Below are 23,255 nucleotides of genomic sequence, written 5' to 3'. Positions count from 1 at the left end.
GAATCCGAATATAACGATAACAGGAGATACTCCGCCCACATGGCCAAGTCGTCACGGTTATGCTTATACTTAATTGGCTTATTGGCAGTGGTTGGCTTCTTATTGGTCAATCGCAAAGAACTGGGCGGTGCTCAAATCTGTCATTTCTTTTGTTTTCTTTTTTCTTAAGTAAACTACACACAAGCAGTTTTAGCGTATCATCAACTCACGTCCCTAAAAGGAAAATTTCCTGTGAGGACGTTAAGGACCCCTAGATTCGTGAGATTCGCAGTTGTCATTGTTGTTTCATTGGAACGAGCTTAGCATTAGTGCAGAGCGTGCGTTGTGACGTGCACTAAAGATTCATTCATGGATTTCCGTTTGTTACGAAAGTGTTTTTTCGTGGTTTGATTGTGACAAGTCATCCGATACAAGGTTGTCTGCAGTTCAATAGTACTTCTGGGCAGATCATCAAGATTCAACCGGATAACCAAACTGTAAGTATTTTTGTTTGTTTGCGTGTTTCCTTTTTATTTGGTAGGATCTGTGACATTGATTAAACATGTGTAAACTGTTGAGAATTAAAAAAAAAAAGGAAAGGTAAATTGTTCGAACGTTTGACTCAAATACGGTCTTCTAAGTGAAAAAAAACAAATAGTTTATGACAAAATCTTAGCTCAATGAAATGTTCGGCCGCTCGCCAGGTAGGCGAATTAAGCAATTAAGTTTTTGTCACTAATATTTTGTCTCTTAACTTAAAAAACCCTTTGGGTCCATATTTTTGTGACTGTAACGTATTGTTTTGTCAATAACGGCAAACGTTCCAGCATCTTACTTTTCTTGTGTGTTTTATTCTGAGTTTTGATTTTGGATTTAGTTTATGGTAGCCTACTGTTGTTTAGTGTGAAACTTGTTAGTTCTATTTCTTTCCTCGTAACTTTAGCACCCCCCCGCACACACACACACACACATTACACTGATTTTGCCTTACGCGATTCAGTAAAAGTTTTGTTCGCCGCGCTAGAAACTTGAGACGGGACCGACAATGCTTAAAATGTGTCAATTACAATCTTAGCTGAATTAATGTGACAAATATGTACAAAAGTAAAATAAAATAAAAATCCTGTCCATTTTTTTTTAATAATGCGTCCGCAATTATTTTGACATGAAGTTATTGAGAAAAAGCTTCCGCGGCTGCATTGGTTACGGTACTTTAAAATTCGAAATGACGTAATTGGCTTAGCCATCAAGTTATTGCAACAAATTTCGAACCCAAATTAAAGTGTCATTTCATTAAAACTTTATAATCCAGTCACAAGGCCGTTTACTAACGATCAAGATCGCCGTTTGGATTTCACTATTCAATTTTACAGGGATAAGACATAACTAGACATAAGATCATCGTTATTGTGCATACAATTAAACAATGGAATCGAAAGTGGTCATAAGTTCATCTGCTCTTAAAACAACCAAACAACATATGACAACAGCCTTAAAAAACTAAAATAAGAACAATAAAACAAACAAAAACACGTGACCGCCGCTCAACTTGATAATTATGGTCGTAAACATGATATTTTGAAAGTTGCAAGTGCTAAACTGACTTTTCCTATACTCATAACTGAGGTCTTCTTGGTCCGTGTCTGGAGCAGAAGAGTGACAATGCCGTTAAAACTTATTTAATATGCAGGTATAATAGGAGCGAACGGTACTGGAAACACTTTTGGTTCGCATTCTCAATTGGTGCGTTACTTGAAAAGCATGTTGAGCGCACACCGAAATAGTACAGTTTGCTTTAGTCTGGCGTCTGTGTAAACTGGTGTGTTCCAAAATGTTAGAACTGCTTTTTTCGTGAGAGATTTAAATCGTTCTGTTAACCGTTTGAGGCAGACTGTGAAGAAATATACTAACATGGTTTCCACTGGTACACAGCTGTGGAGAATATATATAATCCATATGCTATGTTCAATGCATGTTGTTTTAGATCAAGCTGGTCAACCTGTTGTTGCATCACAGCCAGCAAAGCAGAGTCTACAACCATCAGTAAGACATCAAAACTGTGCTTCTATGGTTAGTGCTTTTAATTATGTCATTTGACTTATACATTTTAGTGCATATATATGCCAACTATATCCTAAGTACAAGGTATGACCCTGTTAGCAATACTTTAATAAATATGCCTGAATGTTTGACTATCTTTTTTCTAATAAGAAAAGTCTGCCAAGTCACTGGCAAGTTGTAGCGAGTCGAGCAGTTCTCAACTCAGTTTTCAAGTTACTGCTAAATTTGTCTTTAGAAACTTTTTGAGGCCATTTATATAGCAGACTTTCAGCAGACTTGCATGGCCCCCAGCAACTCAAGAACAAGTTAAAAATGGGCGAAAAGTTGGTTAAAAGTCTGCAAAGCTAACAACACAAACCCATCAATTATATGGCACGAGAGACTGGTTTAGATCTTTTTTGCCTTTAGATTAGTGCTGTTGGTGTAGAATCACCAAATATGTTTGTTTTTTCTCAGGGAAACATAAATGAGACCTGACGCATAATCCTTGTTGGTTTTTAGGTTGGGTTGCCTGCTGAGCAGTCCCCCACTGAGGATTTGACTATTCCGCATGCGGATAAAGGTGATTATTTATTTTCAGTCAGGTAGTCTACTGTTACAATGGTTACCAAGACTTTTTTCTATTCAGCTAGGGAGTGTTGTTGCGTTTGTGCTTTCTGTGTGATTGCTGCTTCCAGGGGTCATGTACTTAAACGGTGCTGAACTGGTTTGAAGATGTGTTATATTGACAAAAAGCCTGATTGCTTGACATTAGGAATAAATCTCTACAAATTTAACCCTTCGTGCACTTCAGCCCAGAGCCCTAGCTTTGATTGGTTAAAATGTCAAACAAATCAAACACCGTTTCCCACCCAGTTGGGCACTTTACTTTTGGTGCAATTCTTTTTCAAGTTTTGTGTCTGATTTAATCACATGTTAAAATCACTCTCTTACACAGCATTATGCAATGGGAATGTAAGACAGTTAGATGCATGGAAGTAATAAAATCTGTTGATTTTCTTACTGTGAGAACGATCTTGTGGACACAATATCTCTGACAAGAGATTTTGATGTAATAAGCATCATTCCCCTTGGACACATACAAAATTGCTAAGTCAAAATTGTTTGCATGTTCACTTTTGACTCGCCTGCCTGAATAACCTGTGTCTGTTCGGCCGGCCGTGAACAAAAAACTTAACTATGAGGTTATCTCGGATGTTTTTCAAGCTAGATTTTTCACACTTTTGGGGTTTGATCTTCAGTAATGACCTCACTTTCTACCCCACCTATGTTGACAAAGTTTTTTTTTATAGCCGAGACCAGCCTGAGCGGATATATCCGTACCTGGTCATATAGAGCCATATGAGTGGGTACGGATATATCCCTACCTGGGAGACAATGAGTTAAACTTCGTCAAATATTGGGGCCACAGCGGGGTTATAGAAATTACACGTTGAGGTTATCTCAGATGGTTTTAAAGTTATACTTTTAAAACTGTCCACACTTGTAGGGTTTGATTATATCCCACCTTGACCTAGGATTGATTGGCCCTCGTCAAGTTTTGAGGACACTGGGGTTATTTTTGATTCATAAAACATATCAGGCGTCTTTGAAGCTAGAGTTTTCAAATTTCAAGGGTTTAATAATCTGCCATCATGACCCTAATTTGGTTGACCCCATCTCCCCCCCCCTTCCCCCTTTTGCAAAAGTTGGCATCACGGGGGGGGGGGGGGGGGTTATGTTCATGAAAAGTTAAAAATGGGGTTATTTCAGATGTCCTGAGAGCAAAACCCGCATAATGTCACACAATTTCAAAATGAAGAGTATGTTGCGTATATGCTAGTGATGGTTGTGGAAACAAGTGTTTACCTCACTATCACAGACATTGACAGATGCTTGTTTGAAAGAATGATAACTCAACTTGATCACATTCTAAAAGTAGAGCCTGGATGCTCTCAGCAAAATGGTTTATTTGGGGTAACTGTAGTAAATCTAAAAAGAAGTAACTTCTGAAAACAATGCAACTTACCATATCAGCCTGGGTGTTGATTATGTGCATGTACCGGTATGCATGTCGGGGAATTAGCTTGACCCACATGGAAAAAAAACCAACTGTATCTGAGGTAGTGGGCAACGACTATTTTTTGAGGGGGGATTGTACTTTAAATCAAGATTTCTAACTTGATTCTGTTTCCAGATGCTGATTCTGAACTCGATGCTCAATTTGAATACTCTGACGTTTCTGATGATGACAACAAAGTCCCTCTCAACGTGACAGGTAGGTCCTATGCACAACTAAGCAGGCAGCTACCCTGCGATTTAAGTGGAAATTTCAGTATGGCAATAGCACACAATATTTCTTGTCTATTTTTTTCAAAGAAACTAGTTTCTGTGTGTGTTGTTTTGCTTGAATAATTGGATATCTACCATATATAGTACTTTCAGGACTGTAAGGTGCTACTGTTTTCCCCAATTTGGACCCCTGTGCCTTATTCAGTTATTGATCTCTTTACCTAGTGTATGGCCAAAGAAGGGAACACTTGTATGCACATCCCTTTACAAAGACACGCAAGCAACATTCTCTCTCTAGTGATATGCATTGTCTATGAACTAGGGAAGGCAGCTGGTCTCACCTCAAAATGTCAGTTACAGAAAGATTCAGTTAAATGCACAGCATTGTGCTTTAAATTTAGATATCTGACTTGATTTCTGTTTTCAGATGATGATTCTGATGATACAGTTGAAGATGTCCACGACTTCCACTTTTTGGATGATTGCGCCGAAGACTCTACCAACGTGACAGGTAGGTCCTATGCCCCACAAAACAAGCAGCTACCTTGCAATCTAGGAGGGAATTCTGCATGGTAATGGGAGGCAGAACCAAAGTTTGGGTGGTTAATGGATTGGGAAACAAAAACTGAATTGTTAGTGGTTGCCATCATGGCCACATATTTCTCTATCTGTTTCTTGTTTCACTTCATGTGTTGTAGTGGCACAGAGACATGTTTACCATCTTACGTCTCATGAGAGCATCAGTATTCTAAGCAGATGATGAAGGTACAGTGTACTGGTCTGTTTCCTCAATCCAAAATAATTTTTTCTTTGATGAGTGATTCTGGAACATTTGCACTTTTTTTTTCAAGTTTTGCTGCGGAAGAAGGAAAGAAAAATTTGGCGGAAAGAGAGTATCCTTTTTCAAGAGAATTACTACTGCTCCCCCACATACTCGATGCCTTACCAAAACACACACAGACAACCAGGCATGTACTCAACAGTCTCTGGTACAGGGCATTGTCTGCACAGCTGATTATATTGCCTGCAGGGACTTACTTTTTTTTGGAAATAACTCATGCCAAAAACATAGAGGCAAGCTTATTAAGCATGGCCAAGAGACGCAATGCTGCTGATTGGGTAAGACCTGCCATCTGAGCTGTTGGGCCCCAAGAGTGCAGACGTGTACGTGAGCAAGAAACATGTACGGCGGCTCCCATTAGAAAACAACTGCATCAAAGCAAAAATCTTCATTTAGCAAGTTTTTCCATTTCTATGTCAGAGGGGCTTTATTGATCCCATATCTTGACTGTGTTCTACGCCTTGTCTTCGGCTGAGTGTAACATACTCGTTCTCATCAAATAAGAACCGTTTTGCTACACATAAAGCACAGCCAATGCACAGATGATTTGAAAGCACTTTGCAATTAGTTTGTAATTACTTGTATAACAGGGTTTTCATTTCATGCATCTCAAATGAGTGTCTGAAATTAAAGGAGCGTCTGAAATGTAATGTATTTAGTATAAGTTATTTATAAAATGCTGACTGTTAGCAAATGATAACAGACATATTAAGAATGGATATCAACAGGAGCCGGCAGAAATATAACCAGGCCAACTATCATGCCTGCATGTCCAAACCACAAATCTGGTTCTCTTTGAAGAGCAGAATTTATTGAATTTAATGTATGTATCCTCACAGGAGCCCAGACGAGTGCTGAACACCCCGAAGGAGCAAGTGTTACCTCTTCCCCCGACCCAGCGTCTGAGACATCTGAGTGTAAGTCAGTTTATTGTTACTTTCACATGAAAGATAATGGTGTACTATGTAAGGAGCCGTTTTCTTTGGCAAATTGGATCTCTAAAACCCTTCGGGCAGATTTGATGTGGAGAAACATGTACTACCCACAGAGCTGCCAACTGCTAAAATTTTGACGTAGAATGCTACGATTTTGCTGTAATTGTTACGCTAAACTCTACGCTACGTTCAAACACAAAATGACAGGCATGCAAAATGTTCAATCATCGCTCGACAATCAACAATGAACATAGCACAAGTAGCCGAGTACCAATGGTTGCGAACCAGTCTGTTATGACTGATTGAGGTTGTCCACGTGACTTGATTTGCCAATCGTGAATTTCGTTGCAAGCATTTGCCTTTCCGGTGTCTCTCTGGGCCAATTGCGAATTTGATTAGAATGCACGATGCACTTGTAAAGTCGTACTGTATTAGGGCTTCTGATATTTTACCAGGTAAGGGAACAATTTTACTAGCCAATGCAACTACAGGCTTTTAACCAAAAGTATGACGTCTTACTGGCACCAAAACAATATATTCGTAATTGACCTGTGAAAGTGACTAATTTTCACGCAAAAATTAAATTAAACGTTTTAATTACTCATTTTCACAATCATGTTAATTACTATTTTAAGTGTTAATGTCTAATTTTCAGTTTTGGCTCGCCTCCTGATGGCTTACTAGCGTCAAAACAAAAATTTCATGCGTTAATTACTAATTTTCATGTGCCTTGTGACTGTGGAGGTTCAATGCGCATGCGCGACTGTTACACCGGCCAGAGCGAAAATCCTTCGATTCAATACTTTTCTGGCCCATTGTTCTTTAATCCGATGCAAATTAACAATAAGAGCTGAACGCATGTGTAGATAACAGTGACATACAACTGTGTGTCTGACAACTTGTTGAATAACGAATTCTATCGAAAGACATTTGTGAAAGTGTGTTAGCCTAGACCGAACAGATCAGTCTGCTAGTGGTCGGACCTTTAGCACAAGTCCGGCCACACGCCATTTTTCCTCTCTCGATTCGAACATTTTCGGATCAATTGTCTTTCACTAATACACTACAAAGCAGATGTATGAGTGTAGTAGTGGAAATGAATATGAGGCACACCTGTCTGCCTGACAACTTGTCGAATAAGGAATTATATTGAAAGATATGTGAAAGTGTGTGACCACAGCTGATCAAAAGTCCGTCTGCTAAAAGCAGCTTCGATTCGAAAGTTTTTGGGGTCTATTATTTTTTTTAAGTTACCCAAAAACAACGTTAAGGAAAGCGCTATTGCAGAAAACTGACATGCATCTTCCCTACGGATAACTTGGTCGATAAGGCCTTCTATTAAAAGATATTTCAGAAATATTGTGAGAGTGATGTTTGACGGACGTTGTAGCCTCTCAGAGACTCTTAAAGTCTGACTACTGTGACCGAAAATGAGGCAAAATTAAAAATAAGTAATTAACACTGTTATTTACTAATTTTCACGTGAAAATGGTAACCTTAGGTTTTGGCACTAGTAAGCCGTCATACAAAACCGTTTTGGTGTTCATATCTTTTTGGTTTGTTTGTTTGTTTGCCGACCACGAAGGGCCATATCAGGGCGGTGCTGCTTTGACATATAACGTGCGCCACACACAAGACAGAAGTCGCAGCACAGGCTTCATGTCTCACCCAGTCACATTATTCTGACACCGGACCAACCAGTCCTAGCACTAACCCCATAATGCCAGATGCCAGGCGGAGCAGCCACTAGATTGCCAATTTTAAAGTCTTAGGTATGACCCAGCCGGGGTTCGAACCCACGACCTCCCGATCACGGGCCTTGGTCAATAAATATGAAACAAAAGACGATATGCTCCCCCTCGGACCGTCAAAGAAGCTGGTCTGTCAACAACCCATCAAACATCTTATAATGTCCTCTTGCATGTATAGAACATTTGTGTATTCTTTGAATTAATATTTCAGGTGTGCTGAAGCTCTTCAAGGAGCTGAAATTAAAGCTTGCCAAACTGGTCAAGACGCATCCCAATTTCAACATCTGATGGCCACCAGTTGGGGGATGGATGTGGGACACCGCGCGGCACTGCAACTCAAGGAGACAAAAATCACGAAAACGGCAGAGATCCCACTAACATCTGACATTCGAATTTTGTGTGAAAGTTTGAGGGAGAAAATCAAGAGTTTGACAAAAGTAAGTTGTGCTACTTGTTTGTAAGTTGTGGTAAAGAAGTGTTGTGGTGGTTGAGGATGGGGGTAGGGAGAGGATGTTGTGGTGGCAAGTTGAATGTGTAGGGTGTTCTTAATCTTAATATTGGACAATAAATGGTCTCAAATGGGTTAATAGTGGGTCAATATATATTTCTTGAATGTGTTTTATAAAGCTCACGCAGCAAAATAATTAGTTTATCCTGGCTCTGGTGTGCATGATTTTGGAAAAAGGGTGTCATATACTCACACTTCATAACATACAGACCAGAGTTACAGCGCTGAAAGTTGCAAGTATTTACTTGCCATGGCAAGTGCAAACATGTTACTGGCGAGTAGAAATGGTAATCTACTTGTCAAATGTGAGTAAATGCTGAATCAAATTGTTGATTTGGTCAGTAAAGTTTGTTCTCTGGCTTGTAAATTTTTAAAAGTGCACTATTTTTTGGACTTTCAGGGCTTTGAGTAACTTCCACCTTGATGTCTGAAACATTATTTAATTCTGGATTGTGCCCCAAATAAAAAATAAAATTCTAAATGTAAAGATAACATGAAGTTTCAGCCAAATCAAAAACAAATCGGCGATTGGGTGAAGGGCTGATCCAAACGACACCCCTGACTACTATTCATGATTTTATGTATTTTGAAAGGGATCATGTCATTTTGCTGATTGATTGTGTTGTTTTTTTCTTCCAAGAAAATCAAAACGGGAGCATCAGCGGAATTGTGGAGAAGACTTGCGGAGGTTGTTCTGGCATACATCATCATTTTCAACAGAAGATGACCGACAGAGGTTAGTATACAAGGCTGTTCCACTTTATCAGTGAAAAACCAAATTTCCACTCTGTAAACTGCCTTTAGAATAATTTTTCATCACAAAAGCGATCTTTGGAATTTCCTGACGTAGTGCCGAAGAATTCATGCATCAACTTACGTCAAGTGTTCGACGTCATCACTTCGCATACCTTATGGCCTTGGTATTTTGTTGTCCTTCATATTTTCTACTTGTAAAATGACCCACAAAGCTAACCGAGACTAGTTGAAGCTGTATCAATGTGCCTTGCCAGCAGGTTGTTAATTACCAGTAATTTTTAATGAGTTGGGGCATTCTAACCAATCACAGGATCTGTTTCATTAAAACGTCAACTTGATTGAATTACAATTATAATTCTTGTTGAAAAAAAAGGAATTTCCTTTTAAAATGTGGTGGATATTGATAAGTATGTCAGTGGGAGGAGGCTGGAGGTTGTGCCAGTTTAAATATGTGACCCTCCACCACGAAATGAGTCGCATGTCACCTCGCGCGGTTCTGCGCTAGACTTGATATAAGTCCGGAGAGTGTATGGTAACAGCGTGAGGGTCACCTTAGTCACAGGCTTATAACTCAAACAGTTTTTGCTCTTTTCTAAAACGGGTTTCACCACTGGATAGAGCATAAAAAACTCTTTAGGAAAATGTAAAAATATGAAAATCATGCAAAGGTGACATGTGACTCATGCCGTCGTGGAGGGTCACATATGTCAAATAATTTTAGGTTTGAAGTAAATTATGGTCACATAAGTTCTCTTTAACATTATTTTATGAAGCTGAAACAGCTTTTTTTTTCCCTTCCTCTAAAAGGTAAGATGGTTCAGGAAGGTGACAAAATGGAAGAGCGCTAGTTCTGTGCGATGCTTAGTTCTCGAGATAGGTGTGACCACATCAACACGGTGGCCTGGTGGTAAGGCGTCCGCCCAGTGAGCGGGAGGTCGTAGGTTCGAACCCCAGCTGGGTCATACCTAAGACTTTAAAATTGAAGTGGCTGCTCCGCATGGCATCTGGCATTATGGGTTTAGTGCTAGCCCGGTTGGTCCGGTGTCAGAATAATGTGACTGGAAGAGACAAGAAGCCTGTGCTGCGACTTATGTCTTGTGTGTGGTGCAACGTTAAATGTCAAAGCAGCACCACCCTGATATAACCCTTCGTGGTCGACTGGGCGTTAAGCAAACAAACAAACAAACAACAATTTATATTTGCGTTATCAAAGATCTTTCCTATTCAAATCAGTGTCATTGCCCAGTTCTGTGTGCTATGGTTGTTTGACTTACTTGACAAGTTGAGATAAAGAATTACATTTTATTTTTGAGAAGCAAAGAAAGCGTAGAGAAGTATGTTTCTGTCCTGCAAGACTTTATGACCAATGACTTCTCCCTTGGAAAAATATGAAGATGTCTGCTTTTCGTCTGCTTTAAAGGTTGGGAGATTTTACAGCGCACACGGCAAAATGCAAGTTGTGTTGGACAAGAATGTTGTTATTCTTCTTTCTTCGATGAACCTTAGATTTGTTCTTGGCCATATTTTCGAGCTGTGCATTATTATATTACGAAAAAAACAGGTTTAAACACATTCGTTAAGGAACGATGATCATTTGCTCTGGAACTGCAATGCAGTTTGCTAAAACAAAAAAATCTGGCTCAGTATACGGGAACAGGCTAGTAGTGTCATATTTTTTTTAATGGGTTTGGAAGAACTGCTCCTAATTTACATAGCACTCCGGCCCTGTTCTTTTTTTGTCACCCCCAAAACCGTTATTTGTTTTGGGCAGCATTAACAGGGGCAACGAAGGCGAGTTGTGTGCAAGCATTTGCTTTTCTTGTTTTCTGATCAAACTATAGCTGTTTACCATCTAGGTTTTAGCACTGAGAAACTATTGCTTAACTTTTCACATTAGCATGCTTTGTAGAGACAGGCCAAACCTTACTACATATTGACTGCTTTTCAGTGTTGCTGCCTTAGTTTCAGTCTCAAATCTTGACTAGATATTATTTTGATAACGTTTCATATGATATGCTTTTTTTTTATAGGCTGCAACTATGACGCTGAAAGACTTAGAACAAATTCACCAAGGCATGGACAGCCACACTAAAGAACTTCGGCTGACACAGGGGGAAGAACGTGTGCTGACAACCCATGCCAGGGTTATGCTGCGCGGGAAAAGGTCACGCCCTCTGCCAGTGATCCTGACACCTGAAGTCCAGGAAGCCGTGCACAGCCTTGTTGACTTTCGTCAAGCAGGAATGGTTGCATCGAGTAACCCTTTTGTGTTTGCCTTAAACAGCAAGGTAATAATAGTGCATGGCATTCAATTAGAACCTTTTCTTTCTCATTTTTGACTCACATGCGAAGCAAAAGTGAGTCTATGTACTCACCCGAGTCGTCCGTCCGTCCGTCCGTCCGGACGTCCGTCTGGAAAACTTTAACGTTGGATATTTCTTGGACACTATTCAGTCTATCAGTACCAAATTTGGCAAGATTGTGTATGATGACAAGGCCCCAAAAAACATACATAGCATCTTGACCTTGCTTCAAGGTCAAGGTCGCAGGGGCCATAAATGTTGCCTAAAAAACAGCTATTTTTTACATTTTTCCCATTTTCTCTGAAGTTTTTGAGATTCAATACCTCACCTATATATGATATATAGGGCAAAGTAAGCCCCATCTTTTGATACCAGTTTGGTTTACCTTGCTTCAAGGTCAAGGTCACAGGAGCTCTTCAAAGTTGGATTGTATACATATTTTGAAGTGACCTTGACCCTGAACTATGGAAGATAACTGTTTCAAACTTAAAAATTATGTGGGGCACATGTTATGCTTTCATCATGAGACACATTTGGTCACATATGATCAAGGTCAAGGTCACTTTGACCCTTATGAAATGTGACCAAAATAAGGTAGTGAACCACTAAAAGTGACCATATCTCATGGTAGAAAGAGCCAATAAGCACCATTGTACTTCCTATGTCTTGAATTAACAGCTTTGTGTTGCACGACCTTGGATGACCTTGACCTTGGGTCAAGGTCACATGTATTTTGGTAGGAAAAATGTGTAAAGCAGTTCTTAGTGTATGATGTCATTGCTAGGTTTAGTTATTTGACCATGTCAAGGTCAAGCATGTGAGTCGTATGGGCTTTGCCCTTCTTGTGTTTTGTTGGGAGGGGGAGGGGGGGTAAATAACATACAAATAGACAAATGAGTGCAATTTGCACTACATGACACCTGAAGAACATGGGAAAATATATATCAATAAGCAAGGGATAACATAGTAGGCTATAGAGCTTCATAGGTAAGCACGCTTTTCCTATTCTTTTTAACTTTCTGAGCATTTAATCCAAACATGACGTGTGTATTTTTTTTTGAATAACAGAATGATAAAATATAAGATGAAATCATATTTGGATCGATAGCAGATTTGTTTAATTTTAATTACATTTTTCAGATTTTAAGCCTCCAAAATTTCAATCAATTTGATCAAAAGAAAAATGAGGGCGTGACAGAACCTGCATTAACTTTCACTAAAATGCGGATATTACATTATCAAAGACACTTATTAAAAAAGATTTTTTTTATCTGGGGATATTATCTGGCAGAACTTATATGGACAGTTTCATGAAGATCAGCCCCACATTTTCCTCGGAATGCATCTACACACACACACCTACACACACATAGCTGCCAACTGCTATGCTTTTGGCGTAGCATGCTATGTTTTAAGAGCAATTTCTACTCGAATCTAACGATTGCTATGCTGAAACAAATAATGACAAGCATGCAACAGTGCCCTCATTTTGCGAGATACTGATTTCTGCCTTCCACTCTGTGTGGCTGTCACAAAATGGGTAATCGTCTATACTGAAAGGTATAACAAAATGGCTTGACCTTATTTTAAACGGGTTCCTTACTCCTCTGTAATTTAGTACCTTCTTTTGTAGGGTTCAAATGGCTACATCAGAGGATCGGATGCCCTTCGTGTAACAGTGGACGAAGTAGCCGAGAAAATAGAACACCCGGAAAGGCTACGCAGCACCAACCTCCATAAAGAAATCGCAACAACAGCCCAAGTGTTGGGACTAAATGACCAGGACTTCGAGGTCTTGTGCCGATGGATGGGCCACACAGAGGCGGTCCACCTTCGGCACAACCGACAAAATTTCCAGGGTCATCAGGTGACGCGGATGGCTCCTCTTCTATTTGCAATGGAAGAGGGGTCAGTCCCTCAACAGAAGGGAACAGCCCTGAAGGACATGACCTTCAGCCGAAACATTGGTAGGTACTCCTTATGATAAAAACTTGACCAAAAGAGTTATTGCAACCGATTTCACACCCAAATTAAAGCACTAATTCATGTGTATAGAACAGCACAATGATTGGGATTTTGAATGTTGCTTTCTTTAAAAGTTATGAGGCTTTATCTTCTGAGCCGAAAAAAAATATTGGTCCCTTTCATTTTGTGTTAAGCGATCTCGACTGTAATTAAATACAGTCTTATTCTCTTAACATCGACATATATACAAATGATCTTCATTGCTTTTAAATGCTTGATTAGACGTAAGACAAACAAGTATGGCCGGGAGGGAGGTTGTTTACATGATGGGAGCAACAGTTTGTTTACAAAACATCTCAAAAGTTTGATATTCACAGATTTGAAACCTGTCAGTTTGTCTTTTGTGTCAAATTCACAGTCTTCGGTCTTACTGTGTTTGACTTTTATTATTATTTTTTTTCTTAAGAGTCGCAATACCTGAATGAGCGAGCTATTGCGATGGAGGAGGAGGTGGGAGGTTCAGTGTTTACATTTTCAACCGCACTGTGTTTATGAGGCTCAAGATTTTTTTTCGCAGTCCTTTTTTGTTTTGCAAAGTTTGGCTTGAAACCATAGCACACATCAGCCAATCAAAAAAAGGTCACCTATGTTTGGGTCATACCCCAAAACACTCATAGTAAAAAATGTTTTGCCAATTCCCATGGGGATTCCTTACCTTAAAAGAATCTCTTTTTTTTTTTTTACAAAATATGGTGGGTGTTGATTTTATCAGGCTAGTCACTGAGTGAGGTTTGTGGAATCCTCCTTTTAAGACCTACAAAACCCTGAGAACATCAGGTCTTAAAATGGGGTAAACTTACAGCTCTAGGTTATTGACAGAATATAATAGAAAACATGGATTTGAAAATGTCTGATCGGGGGTTGGAGGTCTTAGGGAGGGAGTCTTCTATGGGGTAAGGTTGGGTTAGGGATGGGCGGGGGTTACAAAGGCCAGTCGTGTGTGAGCATTTACTTCTTGTTTAACTGTCATTTTCCACCATGTTTGTGTTATTCTGTTATTCATTATAAATATTCATATTTCAGGTGACTCTGAAAGAAACAAAGACAACGAAGAAGGGGAAATCAGACAAGAGGAAAGGTGGGTATTTATCTGAATCAGATAAAACAACGTGACTTCAATAATGTTTTAGATGACTAAACCTGCATTGCACAAAAATAGATTGATATCAAAGATGTATTAACATTACATCAGAAGTGTAAATGCTATCTTTTTAGTTTGATATGAATCAGTTTTATGATTGAACCAATTTGCCCTCAAACAAATTTGAACATACACATCGTTGTTTTTCTTTTTGTTCAAAGCTAACCAAACCCCAAAAGGCCAGAATTAATACTTGTTACATCTGCTGAACAGAACAGACTTAAGATTTGCATTTGGCACACACATTGTTTGTCCTGCTGTGATTTTTTTATCAGTCTATTGATTCTCATATCAGTCTTCTTTTTTTTGTCATGAAAGTAACAGTCATCAAAGTCAACAGTTATTAAAAGTATGCATGTATTAGCAGTGGTATTTATGTGATAGACATTGGTACCCTTTCTGGACCTTCTACAAAGTAGCTCAGTGAAGTGCAGTTTCTTTCTTTCTTTCTTTATTTGGTGTTAAACGTCGTTTTCAACCATTCAAGGTTATATCGCGACGGGGAAAGGGTGGGGAGATGGGATAGGGGAAAGGGGGGAGATGGGATAGAGCCACTTGTCAATTGTTTCTTGTTCACAAAAGCACTAATAAAAAAATTGCTCCAGGGGTTTGCAACGTAGGACAATATATGACCTTACTGGGAGAATGCAAGTTTCCAGTACAAAGGACTTAACATTTCTTACATACTGCTTGACTAAAATCTTTACAAAAATTGACTATATTCTATACAAGAAACACTTAACAAGGGTAAAAGGAGAAACAGAAGCGTTAATCGCCTCTTACGACATGCAGGGGCGGACCTAGTTGTGGATAAGGGGGGGGTTCCAAATTGGAGCAGGGGTCCAGGGGCCGCTCAGGCCCCGGTGGGGTCCAGGGGCAGAGCCCTGGTGGGGGGTCTGGGGGGCTATGCCCCCCAGACGCTGAAGGAATTTTATTTGTTTAGGTCAATCGGAGGCCTCTCCTGAAAGATAACAAGGTATCTATTCAGTAAATATTAAAAAAAAACCCGGATGGGGGGGTTCCGGGCACCCAGGAACCCCCCCCCCCCCCCCCTAGGTCCGCCCCTGACATGCTGGGTAGCATCGGGTAAATTCTTTCTCGTCCCAACCAATATGGGACTCCCCCTAACCCGCGGGGGGTAGTGAAGTGCAGTTGATTTGGACATAAGAATATATAATTGCAATGAAGTGATATGAAGAAGATGCATGGCCAAACTTTAAAAAAAACACTGATTTCATAACTCCTAAACATTTGTTTGATTTCTGAGTATGTATGTGTGGTTTCAATCTTCTGTTGTCAAAATGTTGTTCAAAGGCAATGTAAAATTGATATTGTAAAGTGAATAACTTTTGAATGACTTGATTAAGAATATTCCTCTGCCCAATTGTATTCTCAAAATCTAACACGCTGGAATCTATCAAAAAATCTGGTCTTAAAAAGGAAGGAGTCTTAAAATAAATGTGTTAATTTATTGAGGTCTGAAAAATGAAAGTCTCACATGTTGAACATTTTTTTCTTCTACAGTTGATGATGCAGACCCAGTACAAGCAGTAGCAGGAAAATCCAACAAACGTATGTACTGCCTTGATAATAATAACAAATGGCCATGCATACTACTCGCACAATATGCACCCCCACCCCCCCCCAAAAAAAAACCCCACCAGAATTAATTGGTATGTGTCCTGCAAGGAGCTAAACCAGATCATAAGTGGTCATGGAAAGCACTTGTGCACCATTGTGCCAGTACTGATTTTTAGACTACAATAGCTAGTTTTCTAATATACTAATTGCAAAAGATAGTACAGGGGTACCTGCGATTGACTTGCCAGAAGTGTCCTTAAATTGAAGGTGGCCTGTCATGTTGACGGGTAATTTTGGTAGGGATAATAGACAAATGGACAACAGAAAGCGTCAGCACACTCTGGTTCACGTAAACTATCAGTTTCCGAAAAGACATTGCCAGGTTTTTTACGCACAGTACAAACACCCTTTCATTTAAACACTCACCGCTTGCGAACATCCTAAGTACCCTCCGTAAAGAGCTAGCATTTTTTTTAATTTTATTTTTGCATGGCCTGCAGGATTGTCTAGTACCAAAATCAGACGCTTTTTGGCGCTAGTACTAAAATCTAAATAATAAATTATTGTAACACAAGCATTCATTAATCCTAAAAGATTTTTTTTTCACCAAAAAACGATCAGTACAACTCGAAGTTTTGAAAAATTGACAAAAAGGGAGTCCGGAAGCATGTCACGCAAAGAAGTGTTTCCCGAAGCAGACGAATTTTTTGCATTGAACTTGCTTCTTTGAAGCCAAACTCCACCGATAAGTTTGTGTGACTCGCAGTCGTTGTTGCATTTTAGATTCAGAGTTACACAATAACGGTCTAATGCAGATAAAGCGAGTCGCATTGAAATCACAAACTGACGACTAGATTTGTGAAAAAAAAAGGAAAGTTGATCACACCCCGGGGTCCACGATGGCTCAGGCGTTAGATAAACCATGCAAAAATAAATTCATTGAAAATTGCTGGCTCTTTACGTAAGGCACCTCAGATATTCTCAAGCGGTGAGTGTTCAAACAAAAGGGTGTTTGTACTGTGTGTCTTTGATGGTTTGCGGGAGGCTTACTGTGCCTTAAAAGGGATGTGGTCTCTCATCGGAGAGGCCACACATTGCAGGTACAACTCCACACACTTTTTAACTTTGTGACTTTCATTGCCGTGCACTGATACACTGAGCACAAAAAAGTTAAGGATATTTTTTTCAGTGGTATACCCCAGATGTTAAACAGCAGTTATTTGGTCAGAAATATACGTGTATTTGAAAATCAGTCTTTCTTCTGCTCAAAAATGTGTTTCTGGAATCTGAGCAATATCTGGGTATGATGTCACTGGTCCGTGACCACATCTACTCTCAAAAATTGTGCTTTTTGATGGCTTGATTCACTTTCAACCGTTGAAACAGTGACTTAAACTGAATGATATTTTACATTTTCTAAATTCGAAAGTTTATTTGGTGTCTTGCCTAATGATTCATACAAATTTCGTTCAAATCTGTCGCGCTGTCAGGCTGATCTAGTGTGTAAAAGAGAGCGACCACAAAACTGAAAAACAGCAAAAAATCAATGGTTTTTATGGTGTTTTTGCTGGGTAGCTGCAGGCTCTCCAAATTTCACAGAACTTAACTTTTTGTGCTCAGTGCACATATAGCAGACTTGTGCTCTTCAATCTCTTTGTTTGTTTGTTTGCTTAAATGCCCAGTCCACCACAAAGGGTTATGTATCGATTGGACATTGGATTTCCCTTCTTTGAGCCATGTGACGTCAGAGGCATACAAAACTTCATATTTTGGCGTTTCAGGTTGACCGAAACTTCAAAGGAACTACAAAACACACGTCATGTGCATGTGTGTGTGCTGTTCAATGTCAAAACAACAACAAAGTCAGTACATGACGTGTGTTTTATAGTTCCTTGGAAGTTTCGGTCAACCTGAAACGCCAAAATATGAAGCTTATGTGTTTGCTTGCATGTGTGTGTGTGCTCGTTCAATCGTTAAAACAACAACAAAGTCAGTACCTGAAAGGAATTCGATCGATACATAAATGTTATTTGCGTTTTTGACCAAAATATGATATTTTACACAGATCTCGACAGTCATTGTTCACCTCGACCGCTAGCGCGGTCTCGGAGAACAATGACTGTCTCGATCTGTGTAAAATGTCATATTTTGGTCAAAAACGCAAATAACGTATAATATCAGGGCGGTTGCTCTTCAGTGCAATGCACCATAAAAGAGGAGTCACACTACACAAATTCTAACCTGTCTTTGATGCAATTCATGGTCTCATTGATTTTTGGGTTGTTCTTGTTGATTATTTTATTTTATCATATTCGTTCCATTTCCTTGTATTAATACACACCCCACAAACTAATTTTTAAATCCAACCAACATGTTTTTGTTTTTTTTACCTTTCTAATGCCCTCCAGCAAGAAATAGTGGACAGCGAGCTTTTCTTGCTTCCAAATTTATATTAATGAGCTAATTATAACATTTAATCATCATCAAAAACCTTGTCAATGCTTTCAATGTGTGTGTGATTCAGAAGTCGTTAGGTAATCTGGCAGTCATTAAAACAAGGTAGGGGTCAAATTAAAAGTTGCCACAGCGCTCCAAAAACTCAATGTTTGTTGCGTTTTGACAAAACGTGATCCAGATTCACTGAAGGGGGCCGGGGACTGAAAATAACCATTTTTTCATCTGTTGGGAGTCGTTTAGCTCTGTTAGCTGTATCATTCTGTCTTTGAAGGCCTGGGAAATATGTATTTTTGTCAGTATTGTTTTATTTTTTGTATTTTGTACGTTATTTTCTCCATGGAAGGTGTGATTTTTGGGGTGCTCATTTTTTGTAGTCTTTAGCATGTACAACAAAGGCATTTTGAGGAACAGCTGTCAATTTCTGTTTCAGGGAACTTCAGCAAGTTCTTGAGAGAAGAAGAGAAGGCCGTGACAAAGCTTTTTCAAGCTTCCATTTTGGGAGGAAAGCTTCCAGGAAAGAAACAAATTTTGTTGGGCATTGCAAGCAGCCAAATACTGGAAGGGAGATCCTGGACCCAAATTAAAGATAAAGTGGCATATGAAAAGAAAAAACACCTGAAGCACATGTACTAAATTTAACTGTTACTTCCTACTGTAATATTAATTCCATTTCCCGCAGTTTCCTGTCACTTTGATGGAAGTTAAAAGAAATATTTTTGTCGACAAGCAAAGTGGTTCCCCCCCCCCCCCCCCCCCCCCCCCCCCCAACACCCACCCGGTCATACACCTTTTTTTTCTTTTTTTCGTAAAGCACTTTGTTTTTGCTCCCACCCATGCAGTTGGAAAACCTTTTCAAATCTCTTGTGTTGTTTTTAACTTTTGCTCTAAAAATTTGGTATGACACAAATTTTGATTAATTAGAAAAAAAACCAGTAAACACCAAGTTACAAAGACTTTTGGGCCACGCCCTTCTTCAGTGAAATGAATGTAAGCAAACAATGACGTAAATATTTGATGTGAAAATTGATTCGGATTATCACTTGATTATGTTTCATGATTTTTTTTCTGGTTTACCTTGTTTCTTTTTGGTGTAAATATGTGGACGTCTGCACTGACAGATGTCATGACAGCTGTCCTTTGTATGAGATTTTCTGGGTTGTGGATAACTCCCATTGATCATGACTTTTGTATGGACCATTGTAACTGTATTTGCTCTGTCCAGTAGGAAAACGTTTTCAAGTCTTCTTGTGTTGTCTTCTTGTGTTGTTTTAAACTTTTGCTCTAAAAATGTGGTTCCCATTGAACACCTCAGTACAGATTATGGTTTGCAAAATATATGTTGCTTACTTGATTCTTGAGAATTGTGTTTGTTTTCGCTCCCCCCGCGGGTTAGGGGGAGTCCCATATTGGTTGGGACGAGAAAGAATTTACCCGATGCTCCCCAGCATGTCGTAAGAGGCCACTAACGGATTCTGTTTCTCCTTTTACCCTTGTTAAGTGTTTCTTGTATAGAATATAGTCAATTTTTGTAAAGATTTTAGTCAAGCAGTATGTAAGAAATGTTAAGTCCTTTGTACTGGAAACTTGCATTCTCCCAGTAAGGTAATATATTGTACTACGTTGCAAGCCCCGGGAGCAAATTTTTTATTAGTGCTTTTGTGAACAAGAAACAATTGACAAGTGGCTCTATCCCATCTCTCCCCTTCCCCCTCCGCGATATAACCTTCGTGGTTGAAAACGACGTAAAACACCAAATAAAGAAAGAAAGTTTGATTTCGCCAAGTGAGGGTGTGTGACTGTGGCTGTGAGTGTGTTTGTGACAGTAAATTCAACACTATGAGTGACAAAGAACTGACGACTGTGTGTGGCAGGGAATAGGACACTTTGTGTCATTCGCCTGTAAGTGTGATCAATATATTTTGTAACCATCAAAAACAATTTCCCTTGAAATCAACACATCAACCTTTGCCGGATGCCGCTCACGCCCGACGATGCGGGTTTGTCTGAACCCATACATTTGAAAGAGGGTTTTTACCGTTTATTTCTCTAATGACGATGCGGGTTTGTCTGAACCCATACATTTGAAAGAGGGTTTTTACCGTTTATTTCTCTAACGACGGGGTGGGTTCAGGGAAACCCACAGCGCTACTTCAGTGGGTGCATCAAGTTTCTCCCTTCACCGACTTCTTGCAGGGGAGCGAGAGGGGGAGGGAGAGACTGAGAGAGACTGAGAGACTAAGAAAGAGAGAGAGAGAGAGAGACTAAGAAAGAGAGAGAGAGAGAGACTAAGAAAGAGAGAGAGAGAGACTAAGAAAGAGAGAGAGAGAGACGAAGAAAGAGAGAGAGACTAAGAGAGAGAGAGACTAAGAAAGAGAGAGAGGGAGACTAAGAAAGAGAAAGAGGGAGACTAAGAAAGAGAGAGAGACTAAGAAAGAGAGAGAGAGACTAAGAGAGAGAGAGAGAGACTAAGAAAGAGAGAGAGAGAGACTAAGAAAGAGAGAGAGAGACTAAGAAAGAGAGAGACTGAGAAAGAGAGAGAGGGAGACTAAGAGAGAGAGGGAGACTAAGAAAGAGAGAGAGACTAAGAAAGAGAGAGAGAGAGACTAAGAAAGAGAGAGAGGGGGAGACTAAGAAAGAGAGAGAGACAAAGAAAGAGAGAGACTAAGAAAGAGAGAGAGAGACTAGAAAGAGAGAGAGAGAGACTAAGAAAGAGAGAGAGAGACTAAGAAAGAGAGAGAGGGAGACTAAGAAAGAGAGAGACTAAGAAAGAGAGAGACTAAGAGAGAGAGAGAGACTAAGAAAGAGAGAGAGAGAGACAAAGAAAGAGAGAGACAAAGAAAGAGAGAGAGAGAGACTAAGAAAGAGAGAGAGAGAGACTAGAAAGAGAGAGAGAGAGAGACTAAGAAAGAGAGAGAGAGACTAAGAAAGAGAGAGAGGGAGACTAAGAAAGAGAGAGAGAGACTAAGAAAGAGAGACTAAGAAAGAGAGAGAGACTAAGAAAGAGAGAGAGGGAGACTAAGAAAGAGAGAGAGAGAGGGAGACTAAGAAAGAGAGAGAGACTAAGAGAGAGACAGATAGACAGACAGTCAGATAGACGGACAGACAGACAGAGCAACTGACAACAGACATACAGACAGAGAGATACGGACAGACAGACAGAGAGACAGACAGTCTCTTGGAGACAAACAGGCAGACAGACACTGTTCCGCCGCTCTGGTAATTATGGGTGTAGCAGAACCTGCGCCGTCGGCAGAGGGATAGTTACAATCACTACTACTCTTTAAAAGTATGGGTTTGTGTGAACCCGCGCCATCGGTAGTGTTTATGTAAATTATCATAATCAATTAATTTTAATGTTTTGTCATGTACACACTAAAAATTTGCAGACAGATAGCAAATTAGGTGTGTGAGAGATACTTAAAATTTCAAAACGATACCTTTAATGGTTCCAGAGTTACAATGATTTTAGTGTGTCTCTGGGTACAGGTGAACCCAGGAAGCACGGCAAAGGTTAACTTTACAAGTAAGAAAAAATGACACCTGAAAATGGCATTCAATGGTTACTCGTGCTCTCTCTCTCTCTCTCTCTCTCTCTCTCTCTCTCTCTCTCTCTCTCTCTCTCTCTCTCTCTCTCTCTCTCTCTCTCTCTCTCCTGAAAACAAACAATAAACAAACATCAAACAAACATTGAGGAACCAAAGCTAAATAGCGTTTTAAAGTATAAGCTCAAGAGGATACTTCCCACTGTGATATTAATTACTAGTGTGTTTTTGTGAGGGTGCTTTAACGTTTCAGTTATAGGGAGTAGCACACGTTTGTGTTATGATCCGTGCATGTCTTAAACATGTAATGGCAGTGCATATTAGCAGATCTGCATTTTCAACCATCAAGTTATTCACGTATGGTAGTCGTCCGATGTTGGAATATAGCGTGTTCGTTTCTTGTGTTTTTAATCTCTCGTTTGTTTTCTTAGTGTGATCAAGCAAACGCAAACAATCCTTGAATCTTTTAAAGCACGATAAAAAGATCAAGTATCTATCCTCATATCAAACAGACAATGAAGTAAGGCGTCCGCCCCGTGATCGGGAGGTCGTGGGTTCGAACCCCGGCCGGGTCATACCTAAGACTTTAAAATTGGCAATCTAGTGGCTGCTCCGCCTTGCGTCTGGCATTATGGGTTTAGTGCTAGGACTGGTTGGTCCGCTGTCAGAATAATGTGACTGGGTGAGACATGAAGCCTGTGCTGCGACTTCTGTCTTGTGTGTGGCGCACGTTATATGTCAAAGCAGCACCGCCCTGATATGGCCCTTCGTGGTCGGCTGGGCGTTAAGCAAACAAACAAACAAACAAACAAAAATTCAACATCAAAGAATACAATCTCTAGCTGCTCACGCTAGCTTTGCGAAATAAAGTGTTGGTTTGGTTACCAACACCCGATCCCGCCATTTAATTTTAAACAAAACACACAAACTTAAAAGATTGAAAATTATTCAGAATAAAATTTTCTAAATAAAGTGTTGGCCTTGGTTGAAAAATTGCGACACGACCTTAATTCATGCTAACAAACATTTTAGGTTAATTAAAAAATTTTTTTTTTATATATATGTTTTTTTTTTTTTTTTTTTTTTTTTTTTTTTTTAAACTAA

The 23,255-nt window shown here is 39.6% G+C and overlaps 1 protein-coding gene across 3 annotated transcripts; it reads left to right on the top strand.

Annotated features, from left to right (window-relative positions):
* The first annotated feature begins 973 nt into the window (after positions 1–973).
* LOC138976305 (uncharacterized) lies at positions 974–20,382 on the top strand. Of its 3 annotated transcripts, XM_070349152.1 has the most exons (7): positions 8,128–8,275; positions 8,987–9,082; positions 11,133–11,390; positions 13,039–13,372; positions 14,454–14,508; positions 16,096–16,143; positions 19,040–20,382. In XM_070349152.1, the coding sequence occupies exons 3-6, from the start codon at positions 11,142–11,144 to the stop codon at positions 16,097–16,099; spliced, it is 642 nt and encodes a 213-aa protein (XP_070205253.1). In that variant the 5' UTR covers positions 8,128–8,275; positions 8,987–9,082; positions 11,133–11,141; the 3' UTR covers positions 16,100–16,143; positions 19,040–20,382. The 3 variants fall into 3 exon arrangements, with proteins under 3 accessions (XP_070205255.1, XP_070205254.1, XP_070205253.1); XM_070349154.1 differs by lacking the exons at positions 8,987–9,082; positions 11,133–11,390; positions 13,039–13,372; ... (1 more) ...; positions 16,096–16,143; positions 19,040–20,382 and adding exons at positions 974–2,049; positions 2,542–2,602; positions 4,217–4,297; positions 4,739–4,822; positions 5,992–6,069 and having other exon boundaries at positions 8,050–8,275; XM_070349153.1 differs by lacking the exons at positions 8,128–8,275; positions 13,039–13,372; positions 14,454–14,508; positions 16,096–16,143; positions 19,040–20,382 and adding exons at positions 1,159–2,049; positions 2,542–2,602; positions 4,217–4,297; positions 4,739–4,822 and having other exon boundaries at positions 11,133–11,338.
* The last annotated feature ends 2,873 nt before the right edge of the window (positions 20,383–23,255 follow it).

This window comes from Littorina saxatilis, linkage group LG9 (assembly GCF_037325665.1).
Source record: "Littorina saxatilis isolate snail1 linkage group LG9, US_GU_Lsax_2.0, whole genome shotgun sequence".
In the NCBI taxonomy this organism is placed as follows: Eukaryota; Metazoa; Mollusca; class Gastropoda; order Littorinimorpha; family Littorinidae; genus Littorina; species Littorina saxatilis.
Note: the sequence above shows the minus strand (reverse complement) of the source record. Positions and strands in the feature narration are given on the sequence as shown.